Below are 22,946 nucleotides of genomic sequence, written 5' to 3' on the forward strand. Positions count from 1 at the left end.
ACCCCTTAGCTGAGAGAGAGAGATGAAGCGGGGACCCCCAAATACATGTTGTATAAAATCATGTTGCATATTAAACATTTTCATAGATAGCTTCATACTATTCATAGACGTGTGTATTTTCAGACAGTTAATCACTTGAACCCTCAATACTTAGAAAACTCTCATCTTTTTTTTCCCCTACCCCAAAAAGCTGAAAATAGCCGATCTACAAGCTCACAACGCCTCGCAGCGCGAGGCGTTGTGAGCTTGTAGATCTGCTATTTTCGGCTAACGTTCCCTTCAGAATAAAGTGGTTAATGTAAAAAAAAAAAGTTCCTATCACACAAAGATTTGGCGGCCCCCCTGTAGTATCTCTGAGGACCCCCTGGGGGTCCCGGACCCCCTGTTGAAGACCCCTGCTCTATAGCACCGTCAACTCTGAGAGTGTACAAATGTAACCAAATGGACCCAAGGTGTGTTGTGTTGTCTGTGTGAACAGCCTAGAGCCAAACAGAGCTGACCCTGAGCTGTTCCACATCTGTTGGGCCTTGTGTTGCAACAGTCACATAAACAACCGTCTGGAGTATAGCAATAACAACAATACAATAACAGACCTACAGTATGTTCAATTCCTGGTAGGATACATTTATCTTTTATACTAAAAATGGTTGAGTTTATGCTTGGGTGTTACATTACAAATGGTTACATTTAGGTATAATGTTACAAACGGCAGTGGTTAGGCATAACGTTAGACATGGTGAAAGTTTGGTATTGGTTTGTGTTGCAATCCATAACCTTTGTGTTCCCACCAGCATCTGAACCCAGCACTCCCACGAGGGAGAGAGCAAACATCTAGCGCTGAAGCTATGACAGAATCCCTGCTCAGCCAGGGGACATGTAGGGTTTATGAGCTTCAGTGGTGGAAAGTAAGTAACTAAGTACATTTACTCAAAGTACTTTACGTTTACTCAAGTGCAATTTTGAGGTACTTTTACTTTACTGGAGTATTTCCAATTTTCTATACTTTTACCTCTACTCCAATACATCTCAGAGACAAATGTTATACTTTTACTCCGCTACAGAATATTTGAAAACTTTAGTTATAGTTACTTTGTAGATTTTGATTATTATTACAAAAAATACATTAACTACTTTTTTTACTCAAGTACATTTTTTTATTTAACCTGTAATTTTCTGATGAGCTTGCACTAGCTGTGTTTGGTGCTTCAAGGGCAGATGTTTACAAAGATAAAACTGCATATCATGCAAAAACATCTAATACCTTTCTCCTAACTGCTATATAACGAGAGAAACAATTAATCATGTTTTCTAAATCCATTGCATTCACAGGGGATGTAGCTCAGTGGTAGAGCGCATGCTTTGCATGTGTGAGGTCCTGGGTTCAATCCCCAGCATCTCCAGTCCTTATACATGATTAAATAGATGGACAATCCTTCCTGTTCTGTGCTGGTCAACAGGCCCACGGCTGAATGTGCTCGTGCATCTATTTATAACAGTAAATCTGTACCTCGCTCTTTAGTTGCCCTTGACGAGACAATGAAACTCTTGCCAAAGGTACAGCCACGTATTCTGCATTCTAACCGCTCTTCTTGTGAAATGAGCACAGGGAGGTTTCTGTCTGAGGGATATTTAAAGAAACTAATTCATAGTGTGCATAATAACACACACAATTAAATGCTTTTAAAAAAAGATCATTTTAGTTCCAGTTGCAGTATGGCGCCCTCTGCTGAATAACTCTTGGCATACCATCTACTACCGTTTATCACTCTCATTGTCTGACTTTTTAATGCCAACAAAGGAAGTTGAAAACATGTAGTAAGACTGTTTTGCTTTACAGTCACACTATTGCTCAGACAACAGAGCTCTCGTTCCAAATATATCTACATATAAGCATATATCAAAATATCAAAATATCAAAAATATTCAAAATAAGGTACAAGAAACACAAGACCGTTACTTCAAAATAAGCCGTAGAAACACAGATACCGACAGTTTAATGAGCTGATGGGAGAAGTACATGAAACATTCAGGGTGGCGGTACTGGTACAGCAGTAGTAGCAGGGAGAAAGCATACATATATATAATACACCCGAAATAATGATAATTGGTGTTTTTTTAATGTCTGTATAGACAACATTTAATAAAGGCCTTTAAATCCACCTTGAGTGCCTGGACCTGGATTTTTGTATGCCTTTTTTTTTTGGCATATTTTCTCCTCTCTCTTGAACATTATTCCCTTCCATGAGCACCGGTGGTCTGAGGGATACCAGTAGCGATCTCCTGTTACTTATTTTTTTCTACACCCCCAAATAATGTTCAATAGTAATACACTGTAAGAAAAAAAACACCCCAGAAGAAATAAAAACACAACACAAAATATGTAAACTATAAAATAAACAGTTTTGACAGGTGATTTAAATTTTTTTTATAGATGATAGCGAGTTTGCAAACGGCCTGATCACCTTTTGTCTTCAGTGTGGACAAAAGGGATCTAAAAATGCAAAAACGTGTTGGTAAATGAACAAACACTGTCTGGAAATCTCTGTTGGAACTGTTACCCCCGCGACCCGATTCCGGATAAGCGGTTGAAGATGGCTGGATGGATGGATCGAGCCTATCCTATGAGCATGACCACGGGTTACATAATAATAATAACAAGGAGAGCTACAGCAAAACAAATATTTACAATGTAGACAACAGGAGTGATGATGTCTCTGGCTGTGTTGGATTTGGATTCATCCTAGAATTCACAGAGTAGAGAAAGTAGTGAAAAAAGACGTCAATTATAGCATCGAGGTACAATTGAAGCTGGTTGTATTGAAGTTCATGAGACGTTTTGCTTCTGATTTAAATATGCTCACATAACAAGTCATTCATGTAATTCAATATATAATGCACCGTTTCCCAAACAGTGGGTTAGGGACCCACTTTTGGGTCGCGGCCGCATTTTTAAGGGTCACGACTCGAGACCCTTAAAATTGGAATTTGTTTCCTAAATATATCTTAAATATAAAATATATCTATCATTTCAAAAGATTGTAAAACTAAATGAAACAAAACAAAACAAAAACTGTCATAAATAAAAAGAAAAAATCAAACATCTGTCAAAAATAATTTCATAAATAAAATTGCAAAAGATACACTAACTTTTTTTTGTTCTATTAAGTAGTAGTAAAAATAGCAGATTGCGACGCGTTGTGAACTTGTGGATCGGCTATTTTCACTAGTTTGGGTCCCAGGATCTTGAGCTAAAATGTTTGGATCTTGAGCTACAATGTTTGGGAACCACTGATATAATATTCATGACAAGTCATTCATGTAATTCAATAATATAATGTGTATACATCTCACCTATAGATATTCCGTCCTGCAACAGAAAGAAATTCCAAAAAGTATTATACTGCGCTCTAATCAACCACTGTTAAAAAAAAAACTGTAGGCCTACTGTATTTACAGTGGTGTAAAGTAACTAAGTACATGTACTCAAGTACTGTACTTAAGTACAATTTTGAGGTATTTTCTACTTTACTGGAGTATTTCCAATTTTCTGTACTTTTAATTCTACTCCACTACATCTCAGAGGCAAATATTGTACTTTTACTCCACTACAATTATTTGAAAACTTTAGTTACTAGTTACTTTGCAATGATCAATTATTATATTATAAAACATACATTAACCACTTTAGCCCTATTTTATACACAGGCTATTTGAAAATAGACGATCTACAAGCTCACAACGCGTCGCATCGCGACACGTTGTGAGCTTGTAGATCTACTATTTTCTAAAAAGATCTAGAAGGAAGGAAGTCAGTCGGGCAGCAGCAACACTGAAAATTAAAAAGACAACACAGCAGATTGTTACTGTCATAATGGGCTCATGTATACACGGCCCCTAAGACTTTCAGAGACTTACAGTTTTGTATTAGGTTTATGCTCCGTGTTTGTGTCCTTGTTTGGTGTTTATTCCGGATATTAAGATGACAGCCAGAGTGCGCAAGATCATCACTGCGACAAGAGCGAACACACACACACACACACACACACACACACACACACACACACACACACACACACACACACACACACACACACACACACACACACACACACACACACACACACACACACACACACACACACACACACACACACACACACACACACACACACACACACACACACACACACACACACACACACACACACACACACACACACACACACACACACACACACACACACACACACACACACACACACACACACACACACACACACACACACACACACACACAATTGTATCACATTTGACTTGCAATTATCTTGAGGTATTGCACACTCTATTTGTCCTTTAATAAATAATTCAATATCAAACTCACAATAAAATATCAATGCACAGTAAAGTGCTGGGTGCGTACTTATTGTGAGTCCAATCTGAATATTGTTTAGTTTGTCGACTACGCCACCTTTTTTATAGAGGAGGGTCCTTTAAATACACCTTTACTTCTACAGGCTTTCACAGGTTCGAGTTACTGGTAAGTTTCAATACTTTGGTTTTGAGAACACAACACTTTAGAAAATTCCCCTGACTGAGAAACTGGACACGGATGCAAAATGTATCAAAAAGGTAAGTATATTTATTGGTCCCTAATACAGTGGCTTCTGTGCCTTAAAAACAATCAAAATAAACACTATACTAATAAAACCTAACTAAAACACAACAAAGCAATTTACACAACAACTATAAAATGAATTATAAAGTTGTGCAAATTACGCAGGGCTTGGTCAACAGGTTTTCAATTAGCAGGGGTTTCTGTGCAACAATACTTCATAAGAAAAGTGCTGTGCCAATAAAGTGCTTTGAGATACTCAACACGTTTCGTTTCAGGGGGAAATGCTGCATGTCCATATATGGGGGTAGGTAGGAAGAGGGTTTTTAGGCCAGTCGTCTTTGTCTTCTTTTCTTCTTTCTCTCCTTCTGCAATGATAGAAACTATGACCAGTTCACTGTGCATTGGTAACGTACATGCGCGTTTTCACAGTTGGTGGTTATACAAGGATGAACGTTGCATGGATCGGTACTTACTGACAGGCCAGGCTTTTACACCTGGCGCTGAGTAGGTTGCGTATGCAACGTTTATCACCACTCTCCGTCTCAGCGCTCCTTTTATGGTCTGGTCTCGGTTCGTATGGTCCTCTCCTTATGGTCTGGTCTCGCTCTCTCTTCCTCCCCTTCGGTTCGATCGTTCCTCCCTCTTTGCTCATAGATAGGTACACCTCGGCTTCCAACTGCTTGGTGGCTGGTGTAACTCGCTCAAGTTCCCTCACTTTATTCCGGGGCTCTCATACAACCTCCTCCTCTGCTTCCTCTCTCCGTCTGACCCTCTGTCTCTCTGGGGCTCTGCTTCTCCTTTCAACTGTCCCGCCTCCTCTTTTATACCTGTCAAAACCACACCTCTCTCTTCCTTCATTTGTCCGTGGTGACATAATGTCTGGGGACATTGGCCATGACCGTGGCCTTGGGCGGGACCTCGTGACCACCTCTCTGCCACTGAATGTCTCTCAATGAGTGAACCAAGGGACCGGGGGAAAACAATTGTAACCCAATGCAGTGCAAAACGGTTGTACAAAAATAATAAGATGGTGGTTAAATGAGCAAATAATTATACATTAAGCACCAATAAAAACATTTACAAAAGTTTTAAGAAACCCCCGTTTCACCTTTGTCACACACACACACACACACACACACACACACACACACACACACACACAAAGAGAGAGAGACTCACGCACACACACACACACACACACACACACACACACACACACACACACACACACACACACACACACACACACACACACACACACACACACACACACACACACACACACACAAGATATCATTCCTTTTACCAGCACTCACATGTATGGATTCCAACTGATAAAACAAAGCCAAAGCAGCAACATCAGCTGACAGAGACATCAAATTCAGAGGTTGGAAAGAATCCTTGAGTAGATCGAGTATGTTTTTTTTTCATCTTCTTGAAAGAGAGAGAGAGAGAGAGAGAGAGAGAGAGAGAGAGAGAGAGAGAGAGAGAGAGAGAGAGAGAGAGAGAGAGAGAGAGAGAGAGAGAGAGAGAGAGAGAGAGAGAGAGAGAGAGAGAGAGAGAGAGACAGACAAACAGAGAGAGAGAGAGAGAGAGAGAGAGAGAGAGAGCGTTTGAAAGCATGACTAATGACAAATAAACTCCCATATCTGTTGGGTGAACAATGTGAAACAAACACAGCAGCAAGATGTGTGAGATCTGTTGTGACAAGGAGAAGGATGTCTAATGGTCAACTGTAGCCTGAGTAGACGATAAAATGACCCAATTTATTCTTTAAAGTGAAATATCCATTTAGGTATGGGTTTCAAATGGTTAAATTCATTTTGATGCCATATTAACACATTTTACTAGGGACCCCCTGAAACACCATCAAGGACCCTCTGGGGGTCCCCGAACTCCACTTTGAGAACCACTGTTTTATGTCATGACACCATGTTGTTAGCACTCACATTTGTGACCCACTCCAGGAACTTCTCTACCGCAGAAAGGGCCTTGATTGTTTTTCCCACAGTATCCCAGCAAGTATCACACGCCTAGAAAATGTAAAGTACAGTTGTTGGTTAACAAACTAACAAACCTAAGGAGCCTACACGTAAATGTGAAAGTGACAAATAATGTAAAAAAAATTAAAGTCATTTGCCATGCCAGCCTGAGCCTCACCCCCCGAAACGGAGAACTGGTCCAAATCAAGGTGTGGAAAGGAATGCTGCCAACCATGAGCAGACAGACAGACAGACAGACCGGTTAGTGCACATGAAATGATAGAAGTTCATACGTCAATGCAAATAATTTAACCCATTAAGACCGGGGAAGTATCTGTGTCATTTTTAGATTTATTTGGGCTATTCAAAAATAGTTTTTTTTTTAACACAATAACCTGGTGTTTTCTTTATTATTATTTACAGTAGCTCTTCTAGCCCCCAATAACTCACATCTGGCCATCAAAGACCACAGGACCTTTTTTATTGTGTAAAAAAGACATATTTAGCCACCGAACAGAATGCCCCCGCCCACTGTAAAAAAGATCGCAAAAATTGCTAAAACTATAGAAAGCAATAAATGAAAAAATATATAACACTCATCTTTTATTTACTTTAATTACAAGCTCAAATATAAACCTTGGTTGTAAAAAAACTAAATTGTCCTTTAAGACAGACAGAAGTCACTTGAGGGTCCATATTGTACCAAGTGTTAAGTCTTGTCTTTATTGTTGAAACAATTAATATAATCATTCATACTTTAAGATCCGGTGTCTTTGTGTGTGTTGCACTTACATGCTAAACAGAGTTCCAACACTCAAGGACAACTGACTTAAAAACCATGAGGTTCATGCTCAGCTTCATTCATCACAAAGTCAAATGGATAACTCAGAATGAATGAAATGGACTCCTGCTATTATCAACAATGATTAAAAGCAAACAGTCTTACCGGCGATCCATCACAGTCCAGTAGACGAGACAAGTTATCATCCAGCAAGGTAAATGTTCCAACAGAACGCTTTGTCTGGGGGTCCCGCGCCTCCAACATAAACCCCCTGAAATACCTGGATGGACTGCTCTGTAGATGCACTGGGAAATGAGTTGGACAATTAAACTGATGCTTTAATTCATATATATGAGACAGAGAGAGAGAGAGAGAGAGAGAGAGAGAGAGAGAGAGAGAGAGAGAGAGAGAGAGAGAGAGAGAGAGAGAGAGAGAGAGAGAGAGAGAGAGAGAGAGAGAGAGAGAGAGACTGTATCTGTACCTGTAATCAAGTCATCCATGTTGGAGTGAGTGAATGTGATCTTAAATGGTGGCTCACTGCTCTGAGGCTCATAATGTGAGTCGTGTCCATGTTTAAGTTGTGGAAACATTGATTCACAATCCTGTGGGAAGTTCCTGAGACTGAAACCTGACACATTTGTAAAGATGTGAAGGATCATTGAAATGCCAACGAATCCAGAGAAGATATACATCTGGAAAGAAAAACATTAACATATGTAGAAACATTACATTTACAATAATAGTTCCTCTAAACTGGATCGCTCAAAAAAGCACAATGGCCTGTTTAAAATGAGATCCCCACGCACTCAAATCATGATGACATTTAAGAAAACAGACAGATATACAGTACTATGCAGAACATACAATCAGCTTACAGGTTACTGGTATGAAAAACAAGAAATATGTACAATAAACAGTTTGAGGAGGGGGGGGGGGGTATCTGTACTATTGAGGAGCATTTACAACACCGATAGTTTTTCCCCCCCTCATCAATGGTGATGAAATATTAAATACAGCAGAGCCTACATAGGCAGCATTCCTCTTACCTTAGAAAAGTGCAACTTGACAACCCAGATGAGTCAATAAGGAGCTTAATGAGTTAAATAAACGACCACCGCTGGTTGTCTGGATAAACTGTAGTAAGAGACTCCAGAGGAAAACTGTGCACTTATACTGTATGGAGGTTATTAGTACAGATAGTAACCATCTCCACATCTAATTACGGCGTTATCTATAGTTATGGAAGGCCAAAGTACACACACATGTGCAGTATTTACAGTAACACAGTGCAATACAAATAGCCTCGCGTAGCCAGACTATATCACTGCATGGATAGAGTCTGGTGCTTCTATGAGGACGTTTTTTTTCCAAGGGGGCGGGATCAAAACAATGGCTCTGGACGCAATTGGTTAGACCTACAACCAACTACTAATCACAGTCTCCCATATTTAAATACTGGGCCCTGATTGGTCACCCCAGACTTCTGGAGCAGGAAATGGATTCACAACGGAGCGGTGCCGGACCCAGATCGCAGAGTGCAATCTTTTTTTGCACTGGCAGATTCGTCTGGTCCCAGGCTACATCATGGGCTACACACACACTCGGTATGCACACATGCACATGCGCTCCCATACGCACGCACGCACGCATGCATGCATGCACGCATGCACGCACACACGCACGCACACACGCGCACACACACACACACGCACGCACACACACGCACACACACACTATATGTTCTGCCAATGATCCTGTCCTTGCGGTACTGCTGGATGGATTATAATCAACTTGTCTTGAAGGACCTTCATCTTCTCCTGGCTGTGGGAGTGAGAGAGGTGAGCGTTCAGATCACCACACAGACATGATGATGTCATGGGCTGTTACTCCCATAGCTCCTCCCCCCATCACCACACAGACATGATGATGTCATAGGCTGTTGTTACTCCCATAGCTCCTCCCCCCATCACCACACAGACATGATGATGTCATGGGCTGTTACTCCCATAGCTCCTCCCCCCATCACCACACAGACAAGATGATGTCATGGGCTGTTACTTCCATAGCTCCTCCCCCCATCACCACACAGACAAGATGATGTCATGGGCTGTTACTACCATAGCTCCTCCCCCCATCACCACACAGACATGATGATGTCATGGGCTGTTACTCCCAGCTCCTCCCCCCCATCCATCATCATACCTCTTGTCATTGGCCAGACTCTCAGGTTTGGCCTGCTCTATGAGTAGATGTTCCGGTCGCTTCTGAAACTCCTGGATCCCTGCGTAGCGGCGTACATCGGCACGTGATCCCTGAGCTGAAAGGACAGCAGTGTCAGTGGCTCTGATCACCCATCTTCTACACTCAAGCATACAGTTGCTGCCTAAAATTAATAGGGGATGTAGCTCAGTGGTAGAGCGTGTGCTTCGCATGTACGAGGTCCTGGGTTCAATTCCCAGTATCTCCAATCTGAAGATAATTATGGAAACATCTGTCACCAAAACCTCTTCTCCTCAATGGCTGGAGCGATTGATCTGCATTTTGCACACGGGCATTGACCATTAGCATGTGCACGGAGCAGTGACGCCCGTTTTTCACTCTCCCAAAAATGTAAGCTGTTTATTAACGCTTTTACGTAAAATAATTCGGGGTATGGTAAGCTATTCTTACAGCCGTCGCCATGGTTACAGCCCCCCAAGCTATGGGATGAATGATCAACCTGCGCATACGTCAAATCCATATAGACCCACTCTGTTAGGCTGTTGCCGTCTGCCACTTATAAAGGACTTTCATTTACGGGCCGTGTACACTCACACTGTTTTTTAAAGAGGTGGTGCCATGGTTTTGCACTTTTTCTGTTTTTCATGTGTCTATGAAGTTGATAGAACTTCATTAAGCCCCCTGGTGGTGTTTTTATGGTGTTTTATGTCTTCTCTGACTACTTTGAGTTTCTTCCTGGAGGCTGAAACCTTGAGGGTCAAACGTGCCAATAGAGAAACAGCGCTTTAGTGACATAGTAAAAACATACCCTCCCCCTCATTATCATAACACGGCAGGTGTGAGCATGAGGAGGAGGAGGGACAAGGACAGGTGGGTGGTGCTAAGGTGGTGGAGGAGGTGCTAAGGTGAGAACCAGGTATACTTAATGAACTGGAGGCGTGTCCACATAAAAACATAATTTTAACACTTTCTGTACACTTTTTTGAAAAAATCTTCCTCCTAGTATAAACATAATACCTGATGATTATGTTTTAGGGGGGGAAAAATCACTGAAAATCACGGCACCCCGTCTTTAAGAGAGGGAGGGCGCTTTGGATATCATCTTCATGCCACAAGCACGCAGATTCACACGCAGGATGTTCTAATCCAGGTGCGACGGGTCCGGCCGTGTGAAGATAAAGATAACAGATAAAACTGAAGATCATGCAACTAGTAAAAAAATCACACCCTGTGTGAAGTGGGCGGTGTCTTGCTAGCTAATCACAATACTGAATGGAGTCAACCAATCATGTACAAAAGATAAATACATTTATTGAAACACTCTTTATGATGGACGAAACCATAACTTGAAAAAAACAAAATTATGTTTTTTTTCAAGTTATGGTTTCTTATATAGGGCTATGCACATGTGTCATGTGACACTGGCCAATCACAGTCCTGAATAGATTGTGATTGGCCAATCACGGTGCAGGATAATTGTACAAATTTCCAAACCTCACTTATAGGGGCGGTTTCACAGCGCAGGATATTTGTACATTTTTCCAAACCTCACTTATAGGGGCGGTTTCACCGCCCAAAAAATATGTCCGACCTCTATATAAAGGGAGAAACAATAAATCACGCTTTCTAATGCAATGCATCAATAGGGCAGGTGTTCTCAAAGTGGTGTCCGGGGACCCCCAATTAAGGGTCCATGAGAGGGTTCCAGGGGGATCCCCAGCTAAATGATTCATAGTTAGGAACCAAAATGGTTCCTTTACAGGTCTGTACGAGAGTGTACAAACGGAACCAAGTGGACCCTTGGTTCAATTTGTGCACTCTCAGTTATGAGGGTCTGTGGCCTAATAAATACGAAATTGGGGGTCCTTAGAAATGTATACAACTGGGGAGGAGCGCATGCTTCGCATGTATGAGGTCCTGGGTTCAATCCCCAGCATCTCCAGTCTTTAAAGGATTTTGAATAGTGTAACACATACATGGGCAACTGGTGGCCCCCAACCTCACCTAATGCGGCCCGCAGGTTAATATTACTACTTAAGAGACTTCATTTTACTGATATATTATTGATTTCAGCTGTTACAATTCCAAACATGCAAACATGACCCGCTTTAATTATTTCAGTCTATATTAGTAGCTTAATGACTAGTATAAAAATTCTATTGTCTTTTTTATGTCCAATGTATTTGTATTTAAGTTCATAAAGGTAACATAAGCATAACTAAATGCATTTGAAATTAACTTAAAAAATGTACTTTTCAGGATTCCAATTCAAAAATAGCAACAAAAAAAATCTGCATTCCAATAAAAAAATAGCTAAAGTAGATCTACAAGCTCAAAACGCGTCGCACTTGAGCTTGTAGATCGGCTATTTTTGCTACTTTTGTGTGACATAGAATGGCGAAAAAAGTGAATATACGGAGATTGTGTGTGGAAAGATAGTGTGGAAATATAGTGGCCCTCTCCATCATCAAAGTTGCATCACCCCTGGTGTATATGTACCCTGTGTATTAGTCTCTTGAGACAGATTTGCTCACATAATTTTCGAACGCTTCCGCTGAACAGTCTGTGCAACGGAAGCACTGAAAATGCACACAGCTTAAAGCAGATGTCCGCCTCGATCCCCCCGACTTCCATTTCATCTTTGAAGTTGTGTAAATGCTACTGTAAATTAATCAAATTAGTCGAAGATTATCTGGTCTTGCTGCTCAGCAGAAAAGGAAACTCAAAAATATATTTTAAAGATATTTTAAAATATATTTTCTTTTCCTTTTAATGGAAATGACAAGTGGACTCGCAAGGGTCCACTTGGTTTCAGTTATACACTCTCAGAGTTATGGGGGTCCATGGCCTAATGAATACCAGCACCCACACATGTGGCACGGGTGGTGGCTCCCCCACAAAGGACTACACCCCAGAAGAGGAGCTGACCCCTGGCCTTACAGTAAATAAAGGCAGGCCAGTGGTGGAGGGGATCTCTGTGCCCCTGGCCTGAAGAGTCTGCCCCCTTCAGCAGGTCGGTCTACATTTGTTCAGAAGGCCATCGTTTAAATGGTCAATTAAGTTACATCCAGTGCAGGTGTGATTGTTTTTTGCACAGGTGCTCTTAATGAGAGCTTTTCTTTCAGTTTAGAACAAGGACTTTTTAAGGACTCTTGACTTTTTAATAAGTTATAAGTTCACTACCTGCCTAGGATTGAAGATGTGTGCATCACTGACCCAAAGTAAGTCATCCAAAATGATGTTATTTCTGTTTTGCTTCATCTAAATGACAGCGTGGTTGGGCTTGATTTCAACTGGCAACCATGTGCTGAATATACTGTATCCATGTGATTTGATGCTACAGAATGTGAGTGAAATATTATAGTTTCCTTATGTTATAGCAGAGGTCTTCAACAGGGAGTCCGGGACCCATAGAGGGTCCTCAAAGTTACTACAGGGGGTCCGCCAAATCTTTGTGTGACATGATATTTTTTTACCCTAGCATCCCTTTTCTGAGGAGAACTTTAGCCAAAAATAGCAGATCTACAAGCTCACAACGCCTCTTGTAGATCTGCTATTTTTGGCAAAGAGGTTTGGTGTAGAGGGGAAAAATAGCAGACCAAGTAAAACAAAAAAGATGACACACAATTTTATACATAGAGGGGGTCCCTGCTTCATCTCTCTCTCAGCTAGGGGGTCCTTGGCCTGAAAATGTTGAAGACCCCTGCGTTATAGTATTTGCTGGTAATGATAATTCCTTTTAATGTGATTGATACATATGTGAATATCTTAACTGCATTATTAAAGGTCTGACGTTGTCTTGCAGAGTCAGGAAAGACCATGATCGTTGTGGAGCCACCAGATGATCCAGTGAGTATTATAATTTAATGACACCTGTCACCACTAGGTCAATAAAGGCTATTACATTCCACTGTTCTATTGAATGTGCAGGTGGAGGGCATTTCTGAAGAGGAGGCAGATGATGAGGAGGAGACTGCGTCGGTGCAGGTGGAGGTATCTGTAAATAGCCTATACTTTTTAAGTGCATAATGGCTAAGAAGTCAGTGATGTGGTTGTCATAGAAAATATAATTTCCTAACAGGAACCAACAGATGCAGAAGCTGGACAGAGCCAGTCTGAGGGCCAGCCTGGCAATGCAGTGAGTATTAACTCAAGGACATGAATTCACCCCCAATGTACAATTCCTGCTGATTGATAATGTGTTTTAACAGAATTCACAACAAACTATCAGAAGTCTCTACGCCACACACCTAAAAAAACAGATTGAGTTGGCTGATCTCCAAATAAGAAATGAGAAGCGAAGACTCCAGGAGACGGAACTGGATGTGGAGCTAAAAAGGCGGAAGATCCAAAAGTTGGACCTTGAAATCAAAATACTAGAAAAACAAGTACGATCATCATTTCAATGCACAATGCTCATGTAAGCATGACTTATAACACAATGTAGTAATCATATTTCCACCCCTCTCTCCCAAGGTTTCAGCTGACTAAATAAAAAGAAATAAAAAATGCACGTCATCTCTCTCATTATTGTACAGTGCACTATAATTATTGGTCCACAAGTAGTCTGGGACCAAGGTTATTATAGTCTTAACTTTTTCATTGGTTTTATTTTGTTCTTAATTTTAAGGTCAGTTTAATATTACTTCTGAATGTGGTTTATCTTCTTAAAGCTTAAAGATAATTTGAGTGTATTTTTTTCTTTTTCATAATGCATTTGTCAGGTGTGAGATTCAAAATAAGGTCATAAGAGTGTTGTGTATTTTCATTATACTTGTAGTTTGAGTTAGTTGGAAAAGGATTATACAAAAATTAAAACCAAATGGTGTGCTTCAATGCCAAATAAGGTCGACACAAAGAGTAACCTAAATTATGCTTTTTAGGCCAACTGCATGTTCAACATAAATTATCCTTCAAGGAAATAAAAAATATACGCAAAAATAGTTATTTGTGTATTGTTCCCTGACAACTGTCCCTTCAGGGTTGTCTGGGAAATCATCAGTGGTGGAAAGTAACAAGTACATTTACTAAAGCTCTGTACTTCAATACTTTTACAAAACATACATTAACCACTTCAGCCCTATATACATTTTGGCCATTTGAAAATAGCAGATCTACAAGCTCACAATGCGTCACAGTGCTACACATTGAGAGCTTGTAGATCTGCTATTTTCAAAAGATATTTATACATTTGAAAAGTTGTGAAATGGGACATTCTGCATAATGAGTACTTTTAACTTTTGGTACTTTAAGTATATTTTGATGCAAAAAAAAAATTGGCATCAAATTTTGAACTTTTACTTGTAACAGAATATTTCTATATTGCTGTATTCATACTTTTACAATGGATAAAATAAATGGGAGTACTTTTTCCACCACTGGAAACAGGCCTACACCATAAGGTGAAAGTAAGGCCACAGTACAATTGCGCAGTACCTAACTCAAACAGTGAGAGGCAGCAACACGCAGATGGGCGTCTAGTCTGCCGGAAAGATAAATCAAAGGGGAAGAAGAAGAACTCTCTACGTCACTTCCACAACAACATCAACATGGTGGTTGAGAGGAAACCCTCCGGTCAGTTTATAAACCCTTATAATTATTTTATTCTTATTGTATATCCTTTTATATCACATCATAATAAAGTATAAATGTTTATTCTGCTTGTGGAGATAATTATCAGGCTGTTTTCAGGCGTTTTAGTATGATAACCACAACCTATCCGCAAGCAACTTAGATGCTATAAATGCTAATGCTATCTGCATCCATCCAACAGTTCATTCATCAAACAGAAAAGTCATGTTATATCTGATTCAAAAATAGCAGATCTACAAGCTCGTAGCGCGGCACTCGAGCTTGTAGATCTGCTATTTTTGAAAAATCGTGAAAATGTGTGCAAATCTTTGAATATGTATATTTTTTAAGTGAACATTTGTAACTCAAATCTTTGCTTCTGGGGGGTCCCTGGAACAACATATTTTGAGATGGGGGTCCTTGACATGAAAAAGTTTGAGAACCACTGTACAAACATCATTTTTTTTCCAAAAAACAGTTCGGCTTCAGGTCTCAATGGTAAAACTTATGTTACTATATCAGTGGTTCTCAAACTTTTTCATGTCAAGGATCCCAAAATGTATATGAATTTGGCAGCGGACCCCCATCTCAAAATATGTTGTTCCAGGGACCCCCCAGAAGCAAAGATTTGAGTGACAAATGTTCGCTTTAAAAATATATATATTCAAAGATTTGCACACATTTTCTCGATTTTTCAAAAATAGCAGATCTACAAGCTCGTAGTGCGGCACCAGCCAAAGTGTAAAATAATGCTTTTTTTTTTTTTTTATCTCAAATCAAAAAGTGACACAGATGCGTTCCAGGTCTTAAAGGGTTAAGAGCAGTGGTGGTGGTACTTAAGTAAAAGTATCAATACTGCAATGTAGATATACTCTGTTACTTACAAGTAGAAGTCCGGAATGTTTTGGAGTAAAAGTATAATGTTTCTCTCTGTCTCTCTCTCTCTCTCTCTCTCTCTCTCTCTCTCTCTCTTGCTGTTTCTCTGTCTGTCTGTCTGTCTGTCTGTCTCTCTGTCTGCCTGTCTGTCTGTCTCTGTTTCTCCGAATGTCTGTCTGTCTGTCTCTCTCTCTCTTTCTGTCTGTCTGTCTGTCTGTCTGTCTGTCTGTCTGTCTGTCTGTCTGTCTCTCTGTCTGTCTGTCTCTCTGTCTCTCTGTCTGTCTGTCTGTCTCTCTGTCTCTCTCTCTGTCTGTCTGTATCTCTGTCTGTCTCTCTGTCTGTGTGTCTGTCTCTCTGTCTCTCTGTCTGTCTGTCTGTCTGTCTGTCTCTCTGTCTGTCTGTCTCTGTTTCTCTGACTGTCTGTCTGTCTGTCTGTCTCTCTCTCTCTCTCTCTCTCTCTTGCTGTCTGTCTGTCTGTCTGTCTCTCTGTCCGTCTCTCTCTTGCTGTCTGTCTGTCTGTCTGTCTGTCTCTCTACCTGTCTGTCTGTCAGCTCGTGTGGAGTCCGGTCAGCGTAGAGTTCTAGATGAAGCCACCAGACAGAGGAGACTGAACAGACAGCTGGACGCTCTGGAGAAAGACAACTTCCAGGTGTGTGTGTGTGAGTGTGTGTGCGTGCGTGCGTGCGCGTGTGTGCGAGTGTGACTGCGTGTGTGTGAATGCAAGAACGCTCGCCCCAGAACACGCTCACCCCGGGTCAAATCCGGTGACCTCGGAATGGTCTTATCCTAACCTTAATCCTAAAGACATAGTACAGTATTTTTTTATTTATTATTTGGTCATTTATCAGTCATTTTTAAAGTTATTTGTCATATCTGCCCTGCATGTGCAATTTTGATTTACAAAGCCTAAAAGCCAAACAGAAAATACGTTTTACTTCTATGTTCCAATGTTCAATGCCAAAAACACATTCAAATAGTTAATTGCAATTATATGTGTGACTATTAATCGTCAACGACTAGATTAAATAACGCTGGTTTCCATTAGACACTTGTTTATTGTCATAATGCATATGCATTGTAGTGCAATGATTATGGCATAAAAAATATCATTTTTATTTCTTAACTTTTTATAGGTAAATCAGAACTTTTAATTCACAGATGACAGAATTATCACAATACTCAGTGAAACTGATATACAATAGAATATACAAAAGATTGCTATCGGGCAGAAACCTTGTCCAACCATCTCCATATTTAAACGTTTTAACATTATTTTTACGTAAATTAATGCCCTATGTATGTCATTATACAAGAGCGTCACACAAAAGTAGTGAAAATAGCAGATCTACAAGCTCACAATGCGACGTGTTGTGAGCTTGGAGATCGGCTATTTTCACTATTTTATAACATTGTGTTATGCCGAAACTAGTGACCTATCTAGATGAGTTACCTGTTTAAAAAAAGAAGGGGTTTACTTTGGACATAAAAGGTTTCCACCCGACTGAGGCCATTGATTGGTTGACATTAATAATAATAATGTTTGTGTTGGTTTCCAGGACGATCCACTGTCCTCACTGCCTCCCCCGGGTCCTACTGCCCGCCTGCCTGCGTTCAGCGACACAGAACAACCTGGTGAGACCCCCGCTCGCAGAGCCGTCCTTTTCTTGCACTATTATGCCTGAACTGCACCTACCTAATCTGCTGTATATAGAATATACTGTTAAGGGGGGCACGGTGGCGCAGTCGGTAGCGCTGTCGCCTCACAGCTTGAAGGTCCTGGGTTTGATTCACGCTGTGGGTGCTGGGGCCGTGTTCTCTCCTCCGCGTCATCAGTGCCCTGTGTGGAGTTTGCATGTTCTCCCCGTGTTCCCTAGGGTAGGCACCCTCACAAAAACATGTAGTAATCCTGGTCTCTATACTGCCTCCCCCTGGTCAGCCGCGGCGCCTGATGGAGGGGAAAGGAACTGGTTGGAATAACGTGTTCCTTCCACGCGCTACGTCTAACCAGGGAACCTCTCCCCTGTCGGGTGATAAGAAGCGGCTCGCTAGCTCTCATGCATTGAAGGAGGCATGAGCTTGGCTCTAGGCTCTCCCTAGGCTGGCAGAGGGAGTGTAGCGCCCAGGATTACATAGGCAATTGGCACTGGATGAAAAAATGGGTTACAAAATCGTGGGATAAAAACAAATTAAGTAAAAAAAAAAGAATATACTGTGAAGATGTTTACAAAAAGTTAGGTGGCAGCTACAGGGAAAAAAGTGTTGGTGTATACGATATACCAAGTTTTTATGCACATGTACATTTGATGATGCTTGTATTTGATTCTGTTTTTGCTCTCCTTTTGCGCTCTTTCTTTTCTATAAATATTTTTACGATTTCTGTCATTATTCTGTTGTTGTTATCGATGCTGCTGCATTGTCTGAAGGAAGCCAAACCAAAATAGGTTTTACTCTTATGTACCTGTACACAAGATGTAACAATAAAGTACAACCTTGAACCAATATTTACAAGTGACTTTACAGAAACACAAGCCCAAAGTCGCTTATAATAAGCAGACATGGCAACACTGGTTCTAATCTAGACCTAACCGTTTGTCTGTCTCTCTCTCTAGGTAAGAAGAAGAGGAAAACCAGAGGAGATCATTTTAAACAACGTTTCAGGAAGAACTTCAGCACTCTGCTGGAGGAGGAGGTGAGACTGATCACTCTGATTGGCCTGTCTGTCTGTCTGTCTGTCTGTCTGACTGACTGATTGTACAAACGAATGCTTGCTACCACTTGATCAGACCTAAAACCTACTTTATTGACTACTTTTTGATGTCATTTTAGTCTGTTTTTTGAATACAATTCCATTTAGTTTTAGTCATATTTTAGTCATCTGAAATGTTTTACTGTTAGTCTAGTTTTAGTGGACTATAAAGAAAAACATTCACATGGATGCAACTGGGACGTATCATCAGTGTTGTAGCCTGGGGTCGACGGGTGTTTCGGGTCTCGCAAAACATACACCCTCGCCCAGGTGACCCAGCCGGGATTGATCAAGCCCCGCCTTACGTCCCAGGTAGCTACCCACGGTCAGTCCTCTTAGGGAAAGACAGGGCCACTCAGTCCGCTTCTCCGGAACTACTCTGCCGGGACTGGGGAGAGGAGAGGCTCTGGCACGTGGAGGGACTAGGCTCTGTGGATGGCCTCCTGGCCTGGCTCCTCCTCTGTCTCACCAGGTCCAGGACCTGAGCGTGGCACCAGACTCCCCCCGGCTCCAAACATTACCTTCTGGCGTGATGGTGTCTTGGGCCGTGGTGGTACTGCAGGCTCCACTCGCGGCTTGCTTTGACTGGCCCTCCTTCAAGGCCTCACCGTGGATTTGTTGGGCTTCTTCTTCCTCACGGAAGACCAGTGGTGGAAAAAGTACTCAAATTCTGTACTTAAGTAAAAGTACCAATACTGCAATATAAAAATACTCTGTTACAAGTAAAAATCCAAAATTTAAAATTTACTTGAGTAAAAGTACAAAAGTATTGGCATCAAAATGTACTTAAAGTACCAAAAGTAAAAGTACTAAATATTTGAAAATAGCCGATCTACAAGCTCACAACGCGTCGCGATGCGACGCGTTGTGAGCTTGTAGATCTGCTATTTTCAAATAGCCTATGTATAAAATAGGGCTAAAATGGTTAATGTATGTTTCATTATATCATAGTTTATATCTGAAAAGTAACTAGCAACTAAAGTTTTCAAATAATTGTAGTGGAGTAAAAGTACATTATTTGCCTCTGAGATGTAGTGGAGTAGAAGTAAAAGTATTGGAAATTGGAAATACTCAAGTAAAGTACAAATACCTCAAAATTGTACTTAAGTACAGTACTTGAGTAAATGTACTTAGTTACTTTCCACCACTGTGAGCCACTATAGATAGAATAACTATAAGATCTGCAGTTGATTTAGTCGACTAAGGTTTATGTTGTTGGGCCTTGATGGCGTCGTAATGTCTGATTTATACTTAGCTGTGAAAATATAAAAAAACGTTTAAAAAATATTCCAAATTCTTTTCCCTAGATGTTATTGGAATTAGCCGATGTATAATAGGGTTTCCTCGCTTTGCCGGGGACCCTCTGGAACCCCCTGAAGGACCCCAGGTCCTATACATACATATATATATATACGTGTTTTTATTGCCTACTATCCTGTCACCTGACCTGACTGTGTCTGATTGGTAGAACCTGTCGGAGCGCCCGGAGCCCAACTACCAATCGGCTGAGGCCCCGCCCTCCTCTCTGCCGCCCCGCCAATTCTGCTCGGCGTGCGGCTTCCCCTCGCAGTACACCTGCACCTCCTGTGGAGGGCGCTACTGCACCACCAAATGCCTCCTCACGCACAGAGAAACCAGGTACATATTTATGTGTGTGTGTGTGTGTATATATGCTACAGCATTGGTTCTCAAAGTGGGGTCCTTGGGGGGGTTCCAGGGGGTCCCCAGCGACATGTGTTAATATGGCGTTACAATAATTTTAACCTTTTATACTTTGGATATTCAAAAACAGCAGATCTACAAGCTCATAGCGCGGCACTATGAACTTGTAGATCTGCTATTTTTGAAAAATCTATATTCAAAAATCGTTATTCAAACCTTTGAATATATATTTTTTTAAAGTGAACATTTGTAACTCAAATCTTTGCTTCTGTGGCGGTCCCTGGAACAACATACTTTGAGATGTGTGTCTTTGGCCAATTACATATCATTTTGGGGGTCCTTGACATGAAAAAGTTTGAGAGCCGCTGTGTTACAGTACATGTGAGAAACCAGTATAAGCAAGAAAACAACGGAACTGGGAGCCGTACTTTCGGCACGGGGGACGAACCCTTTGAGTCCCTATTTTTGCTGCTCTTTGTGTGACCCTGTGCTATGACGACAGCAACCATGTAAAAGTGTAGTAAACTGGTGTAGTTTTAACAACATCTCAAGCTTTTGTGTGTAAACGGGACAGATTTTCAATATTCAATATGTAAATATTTTATATTTTTTTATCAGACACCCAATCAACTTCAAACTACATTTTAACCATGTTGGAGTCATTTAAAACACGTCCCTGCTTCTGGTGACCGATATTGTCCTTCTAATGAATGTTAGACTCATTGAAAACACACGACCCTGCTTCTGGTGACTGATATTGTCCTTCTAATGAATGTTAGACTCATTTAAAACACACGTCTCTGCTTCTGGTGACTGATATTGTTCTGGGGTGGACGCAAAAGTGCCTGAGTACTCACTTTCTGTCTCTCATTCTGTCTGTCTGTCTGTCTGTCTGTCTCTCTCTCAGGTGTTTGAAGTGGACACTATAGCTGTATCCATGACAGCAACAGAATGGAGGAGGATTATGGGATGGTGAGACCCGAGCGGCACCACGTGTTAGATGTTAGAGGTCACAGCTACATTGTGTTGATGTATTTTTTTCTTTAATACTTAATAGATTATTTAATGTTGTTTAAACTGAAAATTAAAACATGTAAATAAAAAAGGATAACTGTAAGAATGTCTGTCTTTATAATGTTTGATGATTTCACATCAGAGAAGCCCAGGCTAGTTGGCTCGTTTCAAAATGGATTTCTTGCTGCGCCAAAGAAGAGGAAAAGGTAGCCGTGACTGACGCACGCTTTTTGCGAAATATGTAGGGAACTATTAGAGACATTACATTAAAAATCTATGTTAATTAGCTGCACGCCGGGTGGTGTGAATGGGGCTTTAGGATAGTTGTCCTCAATGTCCTGGAATTCACAACAGAAATATTTGAATGGTTTAAAAAAAGGTTTTAGAGTTAGGCCTACATTACAATTGGTAAAAGAGTCAGGTTGGGATTAGGGTAAAGGGGTTACAATTAGGCATTTAGAGGTTAGGGTTAAGATTAGCCATTTAGGGTTAAGATAGGCATTTAGATGTTAGGGTTAAGATTAGGCATTTAGAGGTTGGGGTTAGAGTTGTGTCTGATTTATACTTAGTTGTGCGCACCGAATATATGTCCAGTCTTTAAATCATTCATAAACACTGTAGATGCTGGGGATTAAACCCAGGACTTCATACATGCGAAGCATGCGCTCTACCACTGAGCTACATCCCCTGTGCTATTAGTACTCAAACTCACACAATTTCGTCTGTGATGCATTGTGAGTTTGCAGATCGGCTATTTTCGGCATAAGGTTTATGGTTAAAAATGGCAACGTGTGTGTGTGTTTGTGTGCTTGCGTGCCTGATATTTAATACATTTATGCCTAAGAGAAAGCATTATTGAAATAGCCGATCTACAAACTTCAAGTTAAAGGCCCTGCACTCAATCATTCAGTATCGTTGAACAGAGACTGCTAATAGATTACGAAGATCTTTTCCCATTCATTTTGATCAATATTTCAACTGCTGACCTCCAAAGTAAGAAGGATTGTCTATCCACAGGCTAGCAGATAGATAACGCGCTATTTATAATCATCTACTGTATAAAGATTGGAGATGCTGGGGATTGAACCCAGGACCTCATACATGCGAAGCATGCGCTCTACCACTGAGCTACATCCCCTGTGAAAGCATGCCTTTAGAAAACATGATTTGTTTCTCTCGCTATATAGAAGTTGGGGAAATTGTACTAAGATGTTTTGCGTGATCTTTAGTTTTATCTTGATCTATTCTGTCGTCATGGCATCAGGCACAAACAAATCAGTCAGCTCCATATATGGGCACAAAAGGGGCATGCCCATATATGGGCATATACTGATGACATCATGGATCTCCATATATGGGCATAAAAGGGACAAGGACTGACAGATACAGCGATCTCCATATTTGGGCATAAAAGTGACAAGGACTGAGATCTCCATATATGGGCATAAAAGGGACAAGGACTGACAGATACAGAGATCT

General features: G+C 40.9%; 1 protein-coding gene across 1 annotated transcript; it reads left to right on the forward strand.

Annotated features, from left to right (window-relative positions):
* The first annotated feature begins 15,132 nt into the window (after window positions 1–15,132).
* On the forward strand, window positions 15,133–21,543 carry znhit1 (zinc finger, HIT-type containing 1). The gene is made up of 6 exons (XM_080423354.1): window positions 15,133–15,172; window positions 16,597–16,694; window positions 17,602–17,677; window positions 18,655–18,734; window positions 20,260–20,429; window positions 21,361–21,543. The coding sequence occupies exons 1-6, from the start codon at window positions 15,148–15,150 to the stop codon at window positions 21,380–21,382; spliced, it is 471 nt and encodes a 156-aa protein (XP_080279480.1). The 5' UTR covers window positions 15,133–15,147; the 3' UTR covers window positions 21,383–21,543.
* The last annotated feature ends 1,403 nt before the right edge of the window (window positions 21,544–22,946 follow it).

This window comes from Gymnoscopelus braueri, assembly GCF_963280865.1.
Source record: "Gymnoscopelus braueri genome assembly, chromosome: 3".
NCBI classification, from domain to species: Eukaryota; Metazoa; Chordata; class Actinopteri; order Myctophiformes; family Myctophidae; genus Gymnoscopelus; species Gymnoscopelus braueri.